Source organism: Dunckerocampus dactyliophorus, chromosome 5 (assembly GCF_027744805.1).
Source record: "Dunckerocampus dactyliophorus isolate RoL2022-P2 chromosome 5, RoL_Ddac_1.1, whole genome shotgun sequence".
Classification (NCBI taxonomy): Eukaryota; Metazoa; Chordata; class Actinopteri; order Syngnathiformes; family Syngnathidae; genus Dunckerocampus; species Dunckerocampus dactyliophorus.
The window spans coordinates 24,297,100-24,317,239 of record NC_072823.1 but is presented as its reverse complement, the minus strand read 5'-3'; the positions used below and the strand labels follow the sequence as shown (position 1 = coordinate 24,317,239).

General features: G+C 41.0%; 1 protein-coding gene across 3 annotated transcripts in view; it reads right to left on the bottom strand.

The window, feature by feature from the left end:
• LOC129181064 (ethanolamine kinase 2-like) overlaps window positions 1-20,140 on the bottom strand; it is a 46,273-nt gene that overhangs the window by 17,698 nt on the left and 8,435 nt on the right. For all 3 annotated transcript variants that reach the window (XM_054775723.1, XM_054775724.1, XM_054775725.1), the window contains exons 4-7: window positions 13,726-13,874; window positions 12,991-13,074; window positions 12,409-12,569; window positions 8,990-9,063 (exon numbers count right to left, since the gene is read on the bottom strand). In XM_054775723.1, coding sequence (XP_054631698.1) covers window positions 8,990-9,063; window positions 12,409-12,569; window positions 12,991-13,074; window positions 13,726-13,874 — 468 coding nt within the window. The remainder of the gene's footprint in view (window positions 1-8,989; window positions 9,064-12,408; window positions 12,570-12,990; window positions 13,075-13,725; window positions 13,875-20,140) is intronic.

The following is a 20,140-nucleotide window of genomic DNA, read 5'->3' as shown; positions in this document are numbered from 1 at the left end:
AAATAATAATAATAATAAGGATAACATGGAATGTATATCAATAATTGTCCATTGAACTGTATTATAAATGTATTTTCTGTATTATTCCAACATTCAGGCTCAATGGCTCGGTCAGATAAATGGGAACTCCTCAGACTAAAGCTGTCCTATCTAGTCAGATTAGTGTTTGTCCCTGCTGGTGCTCGAGCCTGAACTGATGACGCCTGCTCGGATGAGAGATGAACCGTCTTCCAAAACCCCCTAAACAGTCCAGATCGATAGAATGTCCTGAGCATCATGCTACTGTAAGTTTTTACTAGTATTTTTTTGTATGTTTAGTCTTTTGTTTTTCGTTTGCCACCGTTCAGCCTATTTTTCCTCTGTGTTTCTGAGGCCTAAAATGTCTGTAAAAGCAAGTGGGAAGATTAGGGTTGGGTGTGAAGTCTCGAACTAGGACTAACATTGGTTCAAATATTTTAATTCCGATTCCTAGTTTCGATGCCCAGTCCGCCGACTGAAAGAAATTGGCAAGAACACCGAGAAGAAGCCGGAGAGCACAAACAAAGAAGAAGCGGCTGCAATGTTTGCTGTTTGTTAATTTTTAAAAGAAGAGCGGTCGGTTCCCGCTAATTTTCCAAGTGTCTGAGCGTACACAACAAACGACCTGAGCATCGCCCAGCGTGAGCGCCGTCAGATGTGCAGGCTTGTCATATCAAAGTTGTCCAAAAACCTGAGAACTTGAGTTAGTCTAACTTACATTCTGGAGTGTTTTGTATATGAGTAGGTTCACTTTGCGAATGATGTATACTTTTAGTCCCTTTCCGTTTTGCAGCAGCCTGTTCTGGCTCTATTTTGTTCTGGAAATTTATTTGAAAGTGATGCCACATTTGCTGTATGTTTTTACTTTTGTCTAGATAAACAACAAAAATTAAAAAAAAAAACCCTCAACAACCCCCTCCGGTCCCTGGGACATCACTCACGCAAACTCGCCGTAACATTTCCTGTATTCTGTAAATCCGGCCATCAAAATAAAGTACACACTTAGTACACACTTTTCACTCAGCCAGCCAGTGGCTCAAAGCAGCCCTTCCTTATTGAAAAAAGAAATAAATCTCACCCTCCTGTTCCCATATACTCCAGCTAGCCACCTTAAAAGACCCTTTTTTTACTTTAGATTGGTGAGTGGATGTGGCACTGCCCGCTTCTTTTGCCACAATACAAGGCTGAGCAAGCAGCATTTAGCTCTCTTAACTCCCCTGTAACAGTAGCGATACGCTAACCTGCAAAACGGTGGCTTGTACTATGTAACGCGCTGTTGACATATTGACTGGCTGCGTAAGCAAATACGCACCAACAGGTTCTCATAATTAGCTGGACAGTATTCGTCATTGTGTTGTTTGCGCTTGCATTGTGGAATTGCATTGCAAATTGGTACAAAACAAATTATGTGATTATTTGAATTACAGTTCAGGTTGGATTTTATTTTGTTGCGCTGCAAGGATTTGATGTGCGGCGAAACACAAGATCAGTGCATGATTGCGCACATGCGCAGCTTAGAGAGAACGTTGGCAGTTGACTCAGTGCAACGTGTTCAACACAGTATCATGCAAAGGAGGGTGCACAACCTTACGGTGGAGAAATAGTGCCCTGCCTTTGATGCGCCATGCCAGACTTCCTCTGCAGAATCAGGAAAGTCAAATAATAAATGTCTGTTTCACGCCAAAGTAACCAAGTGCTTCAGGATGGCCTCTGATGTCGTGGAAGTTCGGTGTAAATAAAGGACGGGAGCAAGTTTATTCATGTACGTACACCACGCGTCTCTTTTAGCAAAAGTCAAGACACCTTCTCAACCCACACAACACACTTCCAGTCTTCATAGTAAGAACGCTTTGCACTACATCCTATTTACTTGTGCTAACAAAATAAGGGTATTGTAAAAATAGCTTGCGCCAACATTGAGGCAACAAGGTATACTAGTGCTAATATGGTAGCACAAGACTCATAGCTAATAGATAAACCTTTTACAAGTTGTTTGATGTTCTGCACCCAGGTTAGTGCATCTTGCTAAAAATTACATATCATTCAAAAAATGAATGGCCAAGCTCAGACCTTTCTTCCAAAAAGAACTCTGGTTAGCGCCCTCATTTAAAACAAGCACACTTTTATGACCCTGCCCCCTAAAAGGATCACAATCGATAATCGTTAGGAATCGGAATCTGAACCAGAATTGTTCAAATTCAAACGATGCCCAACCCTAGTGAAGATGGTGATAGCCATCAATATTTGTATCTCCTTTTAGATAGACGTGTTGAACGAACGCAACAGGTTGTCTTAAACACTTTCAATCACTCAGTCAATCACAGGTTGGACTAATAATTCATTCTTCCTGAGACAAATGGACACACTCCATAATCTTGTACATGGTCTTCCCAGAATAGTGGAAGACATATCTGCAACGCTCTGGATGACTGTGTCAGAGTGTGTCAAAGTATTACGTTACTTCATCAGAGGTACCACTCCCGTAAAACTAGATCCTGGCACATGTTTGAGGTCCAGTCCCAAAACGAGTGTGTGCGGTTTGCAAGTACTCTTAAAAAAAACTTTACAATTTGATGTTTTTTCCCTTTACAGCAGCATGTGTGCAGGTCACCCTAGGACTCATGCAAGGACTGCTTCCTTTGTGGGCCTAACAATATGGCGTTCCGTCTCCATTCACGGCATGAAAGCCGCACCAACGCGTACACGCATTTCGGAACTTAACTGCGGGGAAAGTGCTTTTGTGTGGCGTTGGAACCATATTATCAGATGCTTCATTAAATCGCAGTGCGCGAGTGTGCCGTCGCCCTTGGCCATTATAATATAGCCTTTGGAAATCACACACGTTTCTAAAGCTCAGGAAATTGAGGCACAGTCAAGTTTGTCTTTTAATCAGCGCCTCAATATTTTCTATTTGCTTCCTTTTGTGCTCAATCACATCACACTAACAGTACTGAGTTACTCCTACATCAGCATGCCGTACTAAGTTAGTTAGCACCTCAAGGAAACGCCTCTATGTGCTTCTTTTTGTAGTCACTCACACAAACATCATTCTCATCGTACATACATTATACTCGTCATGCAGTAGTTTCTTTTGTATTTCTACTCACTTAATTACTTCTATGTCATGATACAGAAGGTACTTTTTGGACATCACCGTACAGTATTTACTTAGTTACTATTCATTTATTCCACTGGTCAGTTATTTTCATTTAATAGCATGACTGTTGGTTGCACTGCTTCCAATACTGTATTTGTATGTTCGATTTTTTTTTTGCCCAATCAGATTTGAGCTTCCATCCATGTGTTGACATGATAATACAATCTGACCAGGGCCTCCAGAATCAGGAGTGCTGGCCCGTGTCACATACACACTATTAGCAATGGGGCTGTTTTTTTGGCTGTCTTTTTTTTTTAGCCAATCAAACTTCAGATTTGCCTCTTGGGGCCAGCTAGGCGGCCCACAGTGACAGTAGCACTTTTCTGTCCTCTGATTGGTTGAACTGTTCAACAAGCCAAGTTAAGCCCACAGTGGCTGACTGAGAGGAGAAATTGACATCTCCATCTCCATCTCTACCGACCTGTTGTATTTCCACTCGTTGATTTGGCTGAGCGCCAACTTTGCAAGCACCAGTGTAAAATGAGTCACTAACTTGAAGTTCCAAGCAGTAATGTATGTGAGGCGTATTTGAAGGTTGTTGTTAGCCATGAAGGATTGGCGTTGGAGACCCAGGCATGGCACTTTTTATTATCTTCTTTTTAAAAACATTTGTCTTTTTTTTTAATCACTGCTGAAAAAATTCTGCCCGGTTAAGGACAAACTGAAGGACCGGCTCCCAAATGCACCACCCGCCACTGTCGTACAGAAGTTATTTATCTACTTTTACATCATTGTACAGTACTTACTTAGTTACTGCTACATAATCATACAGTAGTTATTTAGTTACTTCCAGAAGTCAAAGCAAGACAGTGTTTTGCAAGTCTCAAGTAAGCCTCAAGTCTTTAATCTCAAGTCTTGCGTCAAGTCTCAAGTCAAGACAAGACGGGTCGAGCCAAGTCCAAAGTCACCGGCTTGAAATTTTTGAGTCCTTACAAGTCATGAGCCCTGTTTAGATTCTCTGGGAAAATATGTTGTCTTGCTGGAAATACCATAATAACAATCACATTGGGAGAATACTTTGAATGGGGACGCATTTTACTCATCGCATTCACTGATAATAAAACATTTTCAAGTCAAGTTGCAAGTTTTGGATGATATTGTCATGTCGAGTCAAGTAATCAAAATTATGACTCGAGTCTGACTTGATTCCAAGTTGCGTGACTCGAGTGCACACCCCTTGTTCGTTCTTCATCATTGTACAGAAGTTAGGCGTGTCCAAATGATGAAGATGTTTAATTTAAAATGGATAGAATTTTAACATACTAATTATTAATTTGTTGTTGTTTGTGAAATGAAAATATGTACTGTATATATGAAATATATTTATGTAATATTACAATAATGTGTGTATTTGCATGGTGTGTAAGGAGGCAAGATAAACATCCCACTGTATATTTCGTAACTTTTTGTTTGTTTTACGGCAATGCCTCCTGCAAATATGTTTGCTGTTATATGGACTGTATGCCAACCAATGCATCAGTATACTGTAAAGAACGGATCAGAGATGACGACAAAATAACAATAATATCAAGATTTGATAGGGGAAAAGACTCACTTCTTAATGTGAAGACCAAAAATACCGTTTAAAAAGCGCAAACACACATTTGCCGTTAAAATAAAGAGCGAATCTCACGGTGTCTCCTTTTCACACGTACTTTTATTAAAATCTTTATCACGACGGCGGATGAAATTGAGACATTTCTGATGAAAGTGAGACTTTTTTGTAGTTCAGCAGAAAGATTGTAAAAATGAAGTGCAGGTATTTCCTTTCACAATGTTCTTTTGTGCACACATGGAGTGTGTTTCATTCCAAACAGTGGACCTCCTCCTTGTTCATTTCCTCATAATAATGTCTTTGTCAAACAGCAGCCTGCTCTGCCAGCACACACACACACACACACACACACACACATATATATATATAAAGACTCAAGCAAAGTAAATATGGACTCTTGTGGTTGGCTATTGTCACATACACATCTGGCTAGGATTAGAGCACAAGGCCATGCAGACGCTTGTCACTCTTTGGGAAGTCAGCGAGGAGATTTGGCTCAGGGGGATAACAGTGGGAGGAAACACACACACACCCACACACACATTTCCACACTGACTAGAGACCTCCACTTATCATCTTAAATCACTTCTTTGAGTGTGCATTTGCTGGAAAATGCTACAAGCGCGCACATTCAACATTTTCGTATACGTACATTTTTTTTAACCCGTTTGCTTAAAGAAATTCTATGCACTCACGGTCCACTTCATTGAGTACAGGCTAGGACAGGAGTGTCCAAGCATTTTCCGCCTATGTATATTCTTCACGTTTGTCTAGTGAACACGCGAAAAGCAATCCAGTGTAGGACAAGATATGTTTAGCAGATCACTTATTAAAGGAGAAAAAACACCTAAATAAATAGGGGTGTAATGTTTCATCTACTACATCGATGTATCAATTTTTATTTCGATGATCCAACTACATGGATCTGTGTTTGGCAAGTTGCCATTCCAGACGACATATATCCATCTAAAATTGTTTAAAAGGTAATCAATCAATTGCATGGATACTAGGAAATAAAGCATTGGATTTAGGCATGGAAGGCTTTATATGTATGGGTTTTTTTTAGCACTTTTAATGATAAAGACGTTAAACATTACTCGATTCAGCCTGCCCGTCTGTGACGCCATCACCACACGCCAGCAGACAACAAAACATAGCATGGCGGATGGCAGAGGACAAGCTGGTGAGCGAGAAATAATTAAAACACCATTGCGGTCCAGTATGTGGAAACACTTTGGATTTTGTAAAGAGGGAGATGTTCTAAATAAGTGGCTCACTGTTTGTAGGATATGTAACCGTCCAGGCGCCTCTCGTTCCCGCGGAAGACACGCGACCCGACAGCAAATCTGAGGTTCTGTGATTCAAACATTGGAGCCACGGTACAAAATACCAAGCCGACCACACTTCTCAGAAAAGCTTATCCATGCATTTTACAAAAGTAGTAAGAATGATGTGAAGCTGTCACTCTATCAAGCTGAACGAGTAGCGATAACTGACGGATGCTAAAATCAAGGGTTTGTGACAACTACCTCTAATCACATTGATATTAACATTGTATTATGTTGATGTTTAAAAACCAGAGCAGAAGTAGCTGGTAAACCTACTGTTGAACTGTTGGTTGCACTTACTGTACGTTTATTGAAAATGTATTGAATATTGAAAATGAGAGCAGAAAAGGTTAATCTGTTAATTCAACCTGAAGTGTTGGTTTCTCTTTATTCAAATAAAATGGGAATGCATTTGCCATTAATTGTTGTTTACTTGTTTGTTTATATCCATAATCAATTTATACCTGAATCCCTGACAAAAAAAACAATGTGCATTTAGGAAACTTCACCTGCACTGTCCAGTACCCAGCTATTTATTCCACAGTCACACTGGTTGGATTTTTGGCTGAAACGTTACTGAATCAATTTAAAGTTACTGAATCTTTTTGGATTTTATTGTTCTAAATGAACCAATATCGTCCTTGAATCGTGTCGGCAACCATGAATCATGATATGAATCCAATCGTTATTAAAACAAATCGTTACACCGCTATAAATAAAACTTAGTTATTAGTAGAGATGGACCGATCCAAGTATCAGTCTGATACTGGACAAATTTATGGATATCATGGAAAAAAAAGACCGTAAACGGCGTATCTCATTGTAAACTGTAATTATAATTCTTTTATAATTCTGGTTTTCAAACTAAAGTTTCACCTGATTAAATTTTATTTTGAAAGGTGCTGCTGGGTCTGGTGACCAATCAAATATGTTATTCAGAACTACGTGCGTTTAAAGTTAAAATAAGAACCAGCAGCAGCAGTATTGCATAACTTGAGTCATGTTGTTGGAAATGTCATTTCTTCCTTCAGGGGGGGGCACAGTATCTGTTTTTTGTTGATCACCATCCTCCTTTTCGTCTTTGTTGTTACAGGAATATGCATATACTTTGCTTAACATAGACATTCACGTTGCATGTTCAAACTGTGCAACAAAATGCTCTGACAAGAATAACAAGTTGGTATTGGGCCATCCGTAGTTACTAGTATCCATGTGACAGCCTTTCATGTTAGACATGTGACCCTCATTCTTCTTCCTCATGATGTGGATTGTTTTAAAAAATTAAAGTCTAAAAGGGTGCCTCTCACTTGAACAACTATTTAATTTCCGTGTCATGAAAAAATGTGATGACTGCAAAATACATTAAACTAAATTACAGTACCTAAATCACAGTACCTGTATCACTCAACTAAAATACTATCATCATTTTTTAAATGTTGAAAAAATTATACTTACTTTGGTACTGCAATCATTTTAAAGTTAAATATGTGAATGTTGTACTCCAGGGAGCATGATTTTCTGAGTGAAAGCTGTTTTCATTTGTGTGTGTGTGTGTGTGTGTGTGTGTAGGTGTGTGTGTGTGTGTGTGTGGAGGGGGTGTACAGAGGTTAGCAGGCTAGCCATCCTGTCAATTTCAGTCTTGCTTGGCAACAGTGACTACTTAAAGCCAGGTAACCTGACCCGGCCCGTGCACTTTGGGGTGACCCGTGCTGGCGGCGGCGAGGAGGAGGAGCAGACGTGGAGCATGTGGCCAAGCACGGTGGGGATGAGGGACGTGCACGTAAAAGCGGGAGTGACGGCTTGAAGAAACAATAGCTCCTCTGTGCCTCGGCGGCTCTCTGGATCACATTTACTCTCAGGTCGCCATAGCGCTAGACACTGATGCTTAGGGGGGGCAAACGAAGGGGAGGGTGGCGTGCGTCAATAGTGATTTGGATCATCATGGCGGTGGCGGGCAGACACAATAAAGAAGAAAGAACGTTTTAATTTCTCTTAAACTGCTGCACAGTTTGACGCCTGCTGTGAAAAGTCAAGCGCGAAGACGACTTTTGCTTCACTGCTGTTCCACTTTCGTCCTGTAGATGGCAGTAATGTGCATTTAGGACTCTTTCAAACACAACAAGATGGTGACTCCGAATGCTAACGCTAAAAACAACTTTCCTCCCTTATTGTTTGTGTCTTTTCATTTATTTTGTTTGGGCCTGCAAACACGACACCGGTTCACTCCTCCCCTCCAAATCCTCCCACGTAGCTAACCAACTGTAAGGACTGCGATTGACCAGCTTAAAGTATATTACTTCCTGTGTGTATAAAACTCATTCACCTTTGCGAATACCTTGCCCTCCGATTTTGGATCGACCATTGCAATAAATGTGACTTTTGTCACACGTAGATTAATTCCAGCTGCAACAACACTCTCTGTCTCTCTTCGCTAGCACTAGCCGACGAGCTTCATGGCTTAAAGATCACTGGGCAAAACTCACTACCAAACGCCACATGTAACATTTCTCCTGAGAACTGCACTCCTTTATTGACACCGAACTTCCACGATCAGTTAAGCCAAGCATCGTAGCAGCTTCTTTTTCGTTGGTGCTTGCCGGCTTCTTCTTCATTGGTGTTCACGGTTATTTCTTCCAGTCGGCGGACTGGGCATCCAAACTAAGAATCAAAATTACAAAATTTAAACGATCCCAGGAGAATCGGAATGTCCTAGTTCCCATCGGTGCTCGAGACTCGGTGCCCAACCCTAACTACGACTACACAGAACATAGGTCTGTTTACACGAGAACAATCAGACTGTTTTTGTTTGTGCGTCCAGACGACAATGTTTTTCAAACGACAAGACACTGTCATTTCCATAGCGTGCAGCGCTTATATGGTGTACCCAATGAAGTGGCACCGAAAAGGCCATCAGAAAAGGAAGCAACAAACCTGTGGAAGTCAAAATCAAGAGACGAGCATTGAGACTGGAGGACGGCCCACAGACCCCAGAAGAAGTTTGAAGCCTGAGGAGAAAGTGGAGTCATTTAGTTTTTCAGAGCGCTCTACTCAGAATTGTACATTGGACCAATCATCTTTCACCTTCAGCTTCCTACATCAATGACAACTGAGGTCAACGTGGTGTAGAAGTAAAAGTCATAAATGAGTCGTTCAAAAATCACAAGTATTTTACTGAATCTGGACTTATAGGGTACTTGTCTCCATTAACTTTAGTTACCGCTAGCTAAATTAGCTAAATTAACGAAAGGATACCAGGTCACATGTTACTAATTGTGCAAATCTTACTCTTGTATGACTGTATTTGCCTCCTGGAAAAAGCAACACATCCGTTACTTGCCTCAAATCAACTCTTTCCTCCTCCTGTCCGAGTTGATCACAGACTGGACAGAATGAATGAATCACTCGCTCAGCTCGCGAATTTCACTGATTCATGGGTGTTCGAGGGAGACTCAAGTTTCACTGACTCACAGGTTGGAGAAGACTTGAGTTTTACTGACTCACCGTTTGACAAAGACTCAAGTTTATTGACTCACAGTGCACCTTGTTACCTTTTTCTTCCTCTTTGACACTCTAGCTTTGATAAGAGGCTAACGTAACACTCCTTGTCAAACAGCACAAACTAATGTGACCAAACATCCTGTTTTCCCAGGACCATTCTCTTTTTTTTTTTTTTTTTCAGAAAAGGTCACACTTTACAATAAGATACACATAAATACAATACTTACTAAGGAACTAATGCAGAAATAATGAAGAACTAATGAGGAACTAATGTGTAGAGTGGTTACTGAGGAACTAATGAACAAATGAGGAACTAGTGTGGACAGTAGATTCTGAGGAACTAATTAAAAACTAATGAGGAACTAATGTGTAGAGTAGTTACTGAGGAACAAAAGAATAACTAATGGGGAGCTAATGTGTAGAGTAGTTACTGTGAAACTAATGAAGAATTAATGAGGAACTAATGTGTAGAGTAGTTACTGAGGAACTAATGAAGACCTAATGAGGAACTAGTGTGGTAAGTGGATTCTGAGGAACTACAGAAGCACTAATAAGGAACTAATGTGTAGAGTAGTTACTGAGGAACTAATGAAGAACTAATGAGGAACTAATGTGTAGAGTAGTTACTGAGAAAATAATGAGGAACTAATGTGTAGAGTAGTTACCGAGGAACTAATGAAGAACTAATGAGGAACTAATGTGTAGAGTAGTTACTGTGAAACTAATGAAGAATTAATGAGGAACTAATGTGTAGAGTAGTTACTGAGGAACTAATGAAGACCTAATGAGGAACTAGTGTGGTAAGTGGATTCTGAGGAACTACAGAAGCACTAATAAGGAACTAATGTGTAGAGTAGTTACTGAGGAACTAATGAAGAACTAATGAGGAACTAATGTGTAGAGTAGTTACTGAGAAAATAATGAGGAACTAATGTGTAGAGTAGTTACCGAGGAACTAATGAAGAACTAATGAGGAACTAATGTGTAGAGTAGTTACTGAGGAACTAATGAAGAACTAATGAGGAACTAATGTGTAGAGTAGTTACTGAGGAACTAATGAAGAACTAATGAGGAACTAATGTGTAGAGTAGTTACTGAGAAACTAATGAGGAACTAATGTGTAGAGTAGTTACCGAGGAACTAATGAAGAACTAATGAGGAACTAATGTGTAGAGTAGTTACTGAGGAACTAATGAAGAACTAATGAGGAACTAATGTGTAGAGTAGTTACTGAGAAACTAATTATGAACTAATGTGTAGAGTAGTTACTGAGGTACTAATGAAGAACTAATGAGGAACTAATGTGTAGAGTAGTTACTGAGGAACTAATGAAGAACTAATGAGGAACTAGTGTGGTGAGTAGATTCTGAGGAACTAATGAAGAACTAATGAGGAACTAATGTGTAGAGTAGTTACTGAGAAACTAATGAGGAACTAATGTGTAGAGTAGTTACTGAGGAACTAATGAAGAACTAATGAGGAACTAATGTGTAGAGTAGTTACTGAGAAACTAATGAGGAACTAATGTGTAGAGTAGTTACTGAGGAACTAATGAAGAACTAATGAGGAACTAATGTGTAGAGTAGTTACTGAGAAACTAATGAGGAACTAATGTGTAGAGTAGTTACTGAGGAACTAATGAAGAACTAATGAGGAACTAATGTGTAGAGTAGTTACTGAGGAACTAATGAAGAACTAGTGAGGAACTAATGAGTAGTGGTTAGGTTAGGTTCGTTCCTCATTAACTACTGTAATTTTGTGTACCTTATAGTAAAGTGTTACCTTGCCAAAAATCCAAAGAAAAAAAGGCAAAACATGCACAGAATTAATCCTATCACTCTTGCCAAGTTAAGTCTCATAAAATTAGGGACGTCATGCAAAATGGCGGTTCAAATTGCAATTTTAGAGGGCACATTTTTCCCAAAAATATTCGTTACCTTCCAGAACTTAACAAGCATTTGACTTCCGGTTCGTGTGTTGTTCTGGAATCATTTCCGTTTTTGAACATTCTTCCTTTGGAATTTGTGTCTTTTGTTATAGACAGTATTTTGTAACATAACAATTTTCTATCCACACAGAGGAAATGTATCGAAAGGATAAGGCATCTTTGAGCAAACTTCCAGTATCATTTGAGTATCTCAATCCCAGGTCAAGTGTCCTGATTTTCGCTAACTAAAATATGGTCACTCTAGTACAGGGTGTCCAAACTTTTTCTATCAAGGGCTGCATACTGAAAATGAAAAGATGCGGGTGGGCATATTTAAAGACAAAGCTTTGTTAGTTATTAGTATCAACATTTCAGCTTCTTCTCTTTATATTTTTCCTTCATTTTTCCCCTTTTTTTGTTTTAATTTTATTTCTAGTTTTTATCTGCTGTGGGCAGATAAAACCAAGCTGCATTTTGGACACCCCTGCCCTAGCACAAACACAAACAAAGTCCTTTGTACAAAAAACACTGCTCAAGTCTTATCAAGCCACAGCATAGAGACAACTCCTCCAGTTAATATTTTTACACTTCTTTTGTGTCCACCTGTTTTATCCTAAAAAACATCCTCATCATTTCCATTGAGTGCTAAGAGGCTCTCACATGTCTTAGCTGGACTTTAAGAGCACGTTTAAGTCTGATAGTCCAGCACTACTTAGGAAAATGACATCCAAAAGAAAAGTCATTTTGTCTCTCGTTTCAACACCATCAAATTTGGAGCAGTGTTTGGTCAGCTTCTTTCTTTTTTATTTCCTCAAATACGACGACCGTGAGCTATCAGACGTGCACGCACTGACAAGCGGAGCTGCCGTTATGATGCCAATATGAAGCTTCAAGGACGTCGCAGTTGCAGACAGGATGCGCTCACCAGAGAGAACTTGCAGACTTGAAGGTAGAGTCGCGTCACTTCGGCCCCGGTGACGGTGATGTCTTGCCCTCTGCAGTGCTTGTAGCTCTCCAGGTAGGCCTCCAGCCAGTCGCTCTGCAGTTGGCAGCTTGGGTAACGGCTGTAGTCGACATCATCCACACCTTCCATGCACACAAAACACAAGTTAGTGGTAGCGAAAGCGCAGAGGAAAGAGCTATTGTTTGGTTTGGTTGCCGGACGCGTTATAGCCTGCTAACATAACTTTGGTTCAACCTAAAAAGCTTGAAGCACATGGAGGAGGACACACGTTGCTGTCTGTATGAGCTGATATTAAAACAAAGTTCAAACAGTAATGATGTATTTGTTTGAGCATCATCATTTGGCTTCATGATGAGTCTCTGCTTGTGATTTAAAGTGTTCTAAAGCTCCAGTGAACAAGTCAAGCATCTGGAAGCCTTTGTGATGTGGATGTTAAATAGGACATGCACGCCATGGTGACGTGTCTGGAAAACAATCTAAAAGCATGCGGCGTCGCTCTTATGCACGGCACAACAATAAGGCAGCAAATAGAAGCAAACTTACCAGCAAATTCATTGAAGTGATTGCCAATATCGAAGGCTTGATAGTTGTAATCGGCATACTCGTAGTCGATGAATTTCACCCTGCCTGAATGGAGGATCGGGGGCAGGAGGTTGCCAGGGAAACAGACAAACAGATGGTAGAGGTAAGAGACTTTTATTGAAAGGATTCGATCTTATTGGAGACAAATAAACACAATAAAAGGCACTTTTAAACACTATACATCAGGGGTGTACAAAAAAGGGGAACCCGTTTAAGTCGACTCACAAAGGCATAAGTGGTTCACGAACGACTTAACCGAAAATAGCTTTGACCGTGTTGACTAGGGAGGGGTGACATAAACAATATACGACGATATCAATATGACATTATATATTTTGCTGTTTTGTCTCCAATTTTAGTAATTGTATTTTTAGAATGGGCCACGAGCCAATAAAAAATGTTGACATCGCATTAACGCATTAACGTATGGAAATGTATTGCTCTCATCTCATTGGCTGATGAATTCTGCCTAGCAACAACTCAGGGAAAAGAATAAAAAAAGTTATTTCTATGGCTAATATTTGACATTGTGGTTGAATTTATGATAATAAAAAAGCAGAGAGAGTTGCTGCAGTGTTTAATGAATAATTCTTGGCATTACTGAGGCAGGTTAACGACTAGTGAAGGCTGCCATCGTGCAACGTGCCCACATGTGAAAATAATTCATCAAGCGTCCTTAAAAGCCGCCTGCCTCACCCTGCTTGCGGTCGTGGATGATGTTTTTGGTCAGGAGGTCGTTGTGACACATCACGGTCGGCGAGTCGACCAGCGAGAGGTGTCGCTCTAGTGACTCCGCCTCCTTTGACAGCGTCACCACGCTGGGCAGCTGCTGGCTGGCTGCGGAACTGCAGGATCGCACAGAAGCACACAAAAAGGGAAAAAAAATGTCTCTGGAGGAATGTTTCACGCTCTGAGCATTATTAATTTATCTGCATGGTGTGTTCAAAGTGAACCGTTACACGACAGCAGTCCTCAGAACTTTTTTCAAATAAACCACACACAACTGAAGCATGACTGGGCATGGTTATGCGCTACGTTTCAATCTGCTTCAAACTTTCAGAGATTTTCCCAACGACAAGAACCCTGTTGATTTTTAATGGCACAAGATCAACTCACTACAGTTTGTCTTTTTTTTTTTTTTTTACTAAGTGTCAAAGTAATCAAAGTTTGGTTTGTGCCCGCCCGGGCCGGACGGTGGTCTAGTGGTTAGCAGTCACAGTCTGGAGATTGGGAAGACCTGGGTTCGATTCTCCCTTGGTCATGTGGATGTTCTCCCTGTGTGGGGGTTTTCTCCGGGTACTCCGGTTTTCTCCCACATTCTAAAAACATGCATGTTAGGTTAATGGGAGACTCTACAGTAAATTGTCCATAGGTGTGAATGGTTGTTTGTCTAGACATGTATGTGCCCTGCGATTGGCTGTGTACGCCGCCTGTCTTCCGGAGTCAGCTGGGATACGGTCTCCGCCTATCCCTATGTATGGATGGTTTGTGGTTTAATAGTCCCTCCCGTTCCGCTACGTAGCCAAGATGGCAACTGGTGAGGATGTCTGAGTGTCCAGCGCTGCACACTCAACATTTTCAACATTTTGAGTGCACTCATAAGACTGTGTAAGTGTGTAAATGTAAATCCAGACGTATGCGATGAGACACAGATTGTGTCTCAAATGGAATACCTTTCTCAGTACACTTCAATAAGTATACTGAGTACACTGTGTACTGTGTACCAATTTTGATAGTGTAGTGCTGTCCCAAATCCGTTACATCATTGTGCACTTGTCGGAAAGGACTATCAAGATGTTATTTTTTCTTCTTTTCTACTTTTTAATGTTGAATTGCAACCACTGAAGTCAGTCCCTTCCCTTATGCTACATAGCCAAAATGGCAACTATTAAAGTTGGTAAGTGTCCACCACTGCGCACTCAAAAATTTGACCGTTTTGAGAGCAACACTGACAGTGTACTGCATTTTGCCGTACTTCTCAGCGTGAACACACCTTTGCATTCAAAAGAGTGCAAGTCTAAGTACAGTAGTGCGCCAAGCCTACTTAAGGCCTCACATCAGCACTTCATTGTCAACTGCAGTTATTACCTCCACCAAGCACAAAAGGCATTTAAAAACAGTCAAACCAGAAAGTATCTTGCAGACATAAACAGAAGGGGGGGAAAAAATGACAGAGATCATGTGGACAGGAAAAAACACACATGACAGGAAGGAGGAAATGAGAGAGCGTGGAGGAGTGTGGCGTGCAGAAGGTTACTCATTATAGGGAAATTTTAACGCATGCATGCGCGCACTCGCGTGTACACACATAGTTCAGTTCCAAATGTGAACATTGTAAATAGTTCAAGGTGCTATATTTGTAAGTAGATTGTTATTTTGATGTAAAACAACCCCTTTTTGTGTTCTTTATGTTGGTAGATGTTTGCGCTGTCACAAAAGCAAAAAATAGTTGTGTCCAAGTAAAAGTTATGCTTGAAATATATCTTTTCTTTTTTTTTTTTTTGTCCTGTCCAGCCATTAGGGCAGATAGTATTGTTGATCTAAATGCCCTCACGTGCTCAACAGATTTGCTCTGCCAAGGAAAGGTGTGAGATACACTTCCCCTGTTATACAGAATTCATTTGACTTTGATGTTTTGTTGTTGTGCAAATTTTGAGCGGCTGGACCGGAGCAGGAGGGGATAGAGAAGAAGAGAAAAGAAAACAGAGAAGGGGGTACGAGGATAAGAGAGGGACAAAAAAGAAAGAGACAAGGACAACAGCAGCAACAACAATTGTGACAACAATAACAGAACAACAGAAACATACAGGACTACATCAGCACGTCTGTAACGACTATAAAGACCCTGACGGAAAAGGCAAAATAATATCAACAACCACAATGACAATACTGCATTGAAACAGTCACACATAATAGTAGCACTAATAGTAATGAAATATATTTATAAGAAATGAAATATTTATATCGTAATAGAAATTATATAATCTATTTAAATTAGAGAATATAAATATATCTTTTCACAAAACGCTGGTTTGCTCCCTTTTCTAGTCGGAAACAGATATTTTCCCGAAACTTACCGATGTTCTACTGCTGATTACTAAAGAAGGGAAAAAGGTACAAACAAACTTTTTTTCTGATGAAAGACGGGAGTCTAACCTTTCGTTTGGTAGGTTCCATGTTTATATAGCCAAAGAACACAATATTCTGTGTGCCTTGAAAGATCAGTCAAAATCGTTTAAAATGGCTGGTCCTGAAGGGGTTGTCGGTTGAAAAATGGCTGGGTTTGAATGAGGTAAATTGGCCAGCATTAGTGAAATCTACTGCATGTGAATAAAGATATAGATGCACTCATGAGCAAAATGTGAAGACCAAGAATTTAGATTTTGTATGTTTGGGTCTTAAAGGGAAAACAGCACTTTTTGGGGATTTTGCAGCATGTGAAACATGAACACATATTTCTTTCCCTTTTCTGTACGTTTTAAAGAGAGAAAACAAATTAGCATGAGGGAGCTAACGTTGCACGTCGGACCCACCTATTTCGACTATCAAGCCCTAAAAAAAACTAAAAAGAAGTTTCATTTATGGAACTGAACTGTATATTAACCATGCTACAGCAATATTGTTATTGTAGTAGCTAACACAAAGAAATATATTTCCTGGCAAAGTAACACTACACCTCGCTCGCTATAGTCTCAGCATCACTCATAAAGCCTCAAGTCACTGCCGAGTGGCTACTGCAGCTGTCTGTGTTGTTTTGACACGTTAACGCTAGGTTATAAATCGTGCCTTGCACGTGTATTGTAGATGGGTTGGGCAGTAAGCCGAAAAGTTGATCAACTTTGAGATTCCACACACGGGACAGACTGAAGCAGTGGATACTACTGGCAGTCCCAACGACATCGCTACAAAGACTCAGCATGATGCTCATTTGCTGTCAAGATTTTTTACCTGAGGACTATGCTAATTTACCAGCTCAACAGGGAGCACAAGTCTTATGCTGAAAGACACAGCTATCCCAATGAGAGCGAACATTGTAAGTGACTGTTTTCATTATACTGCTATCCTTGAAACATTTAGCACTAGTGCTAAGGGGGGTAAGGGAGCATCTTACCTAATAACATGGAGCTCATCATCCATATATTCAGGCTTAAAAGTTAAGGTTCTGGTTCTTCATTTGCCCGCCATGATTAGTAAGAGCAAACAGACACGCTGTTTCTATGCTGCCGTTGTTGACGGAAGTAGCGTTAGCTCCAATCGGCTATGTGAAATCAATGCGCCTCGGAAAGTTCCGGTAATGTTTAAAATGATCAAAATAAGGGAAAATACTGTAAGTATTACAAGTTATCATGAATGTACCTGTTAATGCATGATCACAGCATGCATATAAAATGATCAAACATTGTAAGGTTTTTTAGAGGGCATCATAGTCTAAATAGGTGGGTCCCATGACGTACAAAGTTAGCTCCCTCATGCTAAGTTGTTTCCTCTCTTTAGATTGTACAAAAAAGGGATTGTGGATGATGGCCAATTTTTTTTTTTTTTAAGTGCAGTTTTCCTTAAGGGGATTCAAAGTAGAGCAAAAAAGTAGAGTGAAAAAAGTTGAAGACCACAGCCTATAAAAGCCAAAATCCTTGCAAAAATGTGGATTCAATGTCATTTGTCAATGTTATTCACACTGTCCTGATCTCATGATGGCAAAGGCAAAAGAGCTTTCTCTCTTAGAACGCGGTCGGATTGTTGAGCTGCATAAGTAAGGCCTCTCACAGCGTGCCATTGCTGCTGAGGTTGGACGCAGTAAGACAGTCATTTGAAACTTCTTCAAAGATCCTGAGGGTTATGGAACAAAAAAGTGGTAGACCCAAAAAAATGTCACCGGCCCTGAGCCGGAGGATCCGATTGTCTGTCAGTCAAGACACGGGCCGATCCACAGCCCAAATGACGGATATTACTGGTGCCGAGTGCAGTCCAATACTGTCCATCATGATCTGGGGTGGTTTTTCCTTCAACGGAACAATGGAGCTTCAGGTTGTGCGGGGGTGTCAAACAGCAACTGGCTATGTAGAGATGTTGCAGGGGGCATCCCTGGTGACTGAAGACCCTCGTCTGTGTGGTCATGACTGGCTTTTTCAACAGGACAATGGTGGAGTTCACAATGCAGGCCTGACAAAGGACTTCCTCCAGAGGAATAACCTCACCCTTTTAGACCATCCTGCATGTTCTCCTGTTCTAAATCCAATTGAGAACATTTGGGGATGGGTGGCAAGGGAAGTTTACAAAAATGGACATCTGTCCCAGACAGTGGATGCCCTCCGTGAAGCCATCTTCACCACCTGGAGCAACATTCCCACTAATCACTGCGCGCTGTTGCCTCTCCATTGTTGTGTATGTGTTCCATAGTTTTTACATGCGTGGTTGAGTCTGGCGTCTTCATCTGCTGTGGAACACACAGGAAACAGCGTGCAGTGATACGACGGGCGACAAAGCAATGCCAAGCAATTGTGAGGTCAGATTTTTTTCAAGGAGGCATTATTGTGATGCAAATGTTTTACTCTTTGTTTTGAGAAGCCAAACACTTTCCTTAAGTGTCCCCACCAACTAACCGGAACTATGTTCCTCATCACCAAAATCCAACCAGAACTTGGCTCACAGGACGAAGTGGGGGGAAAGTCAGCGTTGATGCTGATGGGGATGTCATACAACTTCTTATCAAAACTATCCCTTTAAACTTAATGACGTGTCCTTAAAGTTTTGTCGCGTGACTTCCTGTTTGACTGCCAGTAGGTGTGAAACGTTGAAGGTAGATGAAAGTGATTTATTTAGTAAACGTTACGTCGTAAATGCAATTGCAATTTAATTGCTTACATGAGGTAGAACGGAAGGTCTGAATGGGTCTGATTCCTTCGTAGCGCAGCTTGAAGAGCGCCAGGCGTCGTCGATTAGGCCGCTGGCAAATTCAAAGCCTTCCGCCGACTTTAAAAAGGAAACCTGTCACCTCGCCATCGCCATCTTTCTCTACTAGCGTGGAGTGCGTCCGCCTCCTGCACCCTCTGTGGACTCTGTGCCAGATAATTAGAAGGAATTTCCTCCTCATCAATGCCACTTATTTACATATCATTTCACTCGCTGATCCTTTTCTTTGGCCCGTGATGCAGCGTGGAGCGCATATGAGCGACCCAGCAGGGGACCTTTGCACTATTGCCCTTCACACACACTCACTGTCTCCGTGTGTGTGTGTGTCTGTGCATGTGTGTGTGTGTTGCAGCTGCATGCAGCCTCTCTATGCACGGCGGGGGGGCGTGAGGGCTGAAGACCTCCCCTGCAGGTGCACCGTCTTCCTGCTCGCTGCCTTCTTTCTTTTCACGTTCCTCTGAAGATCACATTCACTCGCCTGAGTACAAAAGTGGCTCTGATGCCTGTTTAAGACTCAGTGCCATCCTAGAAAGACTAATGAACACACACACACACACACACACACACACTGCTGTGTGTCACAGTATAGCACCATCTATTGGGCGTCCGTGTGCGGTGCAGCCTCTTCATCTCACTGAAGATGAAAAATTAATTACCAATGGCAAACAAATCACAGATGACATTGACCAAATGATGCTCCGTCCTCATTTTGAATGTTTTATGGCATGGCAGTGATTGGAAATCACAATTTTGCGAAGTGATGCAACACCTCAATGGCTAAATACACTCTGAATTACAGTCAAACCTTGGTTTTCAACAAAGATTTTTGCCTAGATTTTGCCTTGCTTTTCATTCACTATCTCGATTATCGCTCGGTATTGCGCATAACAAACTGTTGTATTTTACCTTTTGGTACGTTGAGTCTTGTGCTATTTAATAAAGATGATTAAATGATTAGGGCCGCACGGTGGTCTAGTGGTTAGCATGTTGGCCAACACAGTAACAGTCTGGAGATTGGGAAGAGGGAAGACCTGGGTTCGATTCTCCCTCGGCCATTTCTGTGTGGAGTTTGCATGTTCTCCCCGTGCGTGCGTGGGTTTTCTCCGGGTACTCCGGTTTCCTCCCACATTCCAAAAACATGCATGTTAGCTTAATTGGTGACTCTAAATTGTCCATAGGTATGAATGTGAGTGTGAATGGT